Source organism: Trichechus manatus, unplaced genomic scaffold (genome assembly GCF_000243295.1).
Source record: "Trichechus manatus latirostris isolate Lorelei unplaced genomic scaffold, TriManLat1.0 scaffold00185, whole genome shotgun sequence".
Lineage (NCBI taxonomy): Eukaryota > Metazoa > Chordata > Mammalia > Sirenia > Trichechidae > Trichechus > Trichechus manatus.
The window spans coordinates 4889061-4890950 of NW_004444121.1; the positions used below are offsets into that span (position 1 = coordinate 4889061).

Sequence of the window (1890 nt, forward strand, 5' to 3'; positions counted from 1 at the left end):
ACGGGAGTCACCACCCCGAGACACCCCCCAGACGGGAGTCACCACCCCGAGACACCCCCAGACGGGAGTCACCACGCCGAGACACCCCCCAGACGGGAGTCACCACGCCGAGACACCCCGAGATGGGAGTCACCACCCCGAGACACCCCAGACGGAAGTCACCACCGTGAGACACCCCCCAGATGGGATTCACCACCCCAAGATCCCCCCAGATGGGAGTCACCACCCCAAGAACCCCCAGACGGGAGTCACCACCCCAAGATCCCCCTAGATGGGAGTCACCACCCCAAGATCCCCCTAGATGGGAGTCACCACCCCAAGATCCCCCTAGATGGGAGTCACCACCCCAAGACCCCCCCCCCGAGATGGGAGTCACCACCCTGAGACTGCCCCCAGATGGGAGTCACCACCCCGAGACCCCCCTAGACGGGAGTCACCACCCCAAGACACTCCCAGATGTGAGTCACCACCCCGAGACCCCCAGACAGAAGTCACCACCCGAGACACCCCCTAGATGACAGTCACCACCCCGACACCCCCGTATGGCTTCCGTGCGAGGGAGGGTCTGCCCGGGGGCAGGCTGCCGGGCCTTACCTGGTGCTCGACCCAGAAAGCCTGGACCCGTGGGCATCGGCATCGTGGCTCCTGCATTCATAGTCCTGTGTCTGGGACATTGCAGTCTCCTGCCTCAGAACCAGGGGTTGGATGGACACACGGACGTCAGCAGGTCATCGGTGGGCCTCCAGTCTCAGACGGGGAGGCGATGCGCTGGAGAGAGAAGAAGCCTGTGAGCAGCCACCCGGCAAGCTGGTGGTACCAAAGTCCAGAGAATGTCTTATTCCATCTCTGGGTTTTAGGGACCCAGCAATTCCAGCCCCTCACTGCCAAACGTGCTAGGGAGAAGGCGAGAAAGGCCTTCCGACCCAGACAGTGCGCTCGGAGGCCCTCTGTGCGCCCAGACCCCGACTCCCTGCGTGGCTCGGCCAGGAGCCTCCACTGGGGCTGGGAGAACTTGCTCACCCAGCCTCCTGGCAGTGGCTGCAATGCCCCCCCACCCCTCCACCCCCGCAAGCCCACGATGCTCACAGACGCACTTGGCTGGCCCTCAGGAGGGTCACTGGACCACCTCCACGTGGGGCAGGGACTGCAGGGCTTGGGGATGCAGGGGATGTAGGATCCTGCTGGCCCAGAACAGGCAGCCTGACCCCTGCCCGGAGACTCAGGGTCCTCAGCTCTAACATAGGGATAGCCCCCCTCATAGGTAGTTACTACGAGAACCAAACCGATCACAGAGCACCTGATGCCAGCAGTCAGTGGTGTGTGCATCCCTGCAGGTCCCTGCACCCCGCGGGGCTCAGCGATCACAGGTGCGTGCAGTTAAAGCACAGCGCAACACCACTGCACCCACCCTAATGGCTGAAAGGGAAAAAACAGAAACGCCAAGTGGTGGCGAGGATGTGGGTAAGGGGAACGCCTGCACACACTGCTGGGCACCCATGCTGGCTGACCCATGGGGGAAGCAGTCCCCATCGCACGCCTGTGCCCACCAGGATGCGTGCACTGCTGGGGCGCCCATCACATCTCCACCATCCCAGGAGGCCCTGCTATCACTGCAGACAACTCACCAAGCATGCCTCTAAGAAATGCCCACCCATCTGAGGTGGACACCGAGCACCCCTCCGCGAGGTCCCCTTCCATCTGAGGTGGACACCCAGCACCCCTCCGCGAGGTCCCCTCCCATCTGAAGCAGACACCCAGCACCCCTCCGCGAGGTCCCCTCCTATCTGAGGTGGACACCAAGCACCCCTCCACGAGGTCCCCTTCCATCTGAAGCGGACACCCAGCACCCCTCCGCGAGGTCCCCTCCCATCTGAGGCGGACACCCAGCAC

General features: G+C 63.7%; 1 protein-coding gene across 1 annotated transcript in view; it reads right to left on the reverse strand.

The window, feature by feature from the left end:
* Window positions 1–1890, reverse strand: part of ARHGAP39 (Rho GTPase activating protein 39) — a 95702-nt gene that overhangs the window by 47895 nt on the left and 45917 nt on the right. The window contains exon 2 of the mRNA XM_012558788.2: window positions 595–768. Within this exon, the coding sequence (XP_012414242.1) occupies window positions 595–674 (80 nt within the window). The 5' untranslated portion in view covers window positions 675–768. The remainder of the gene's footprint in view (window positions 1–594; window positions 769–1890) is intronic.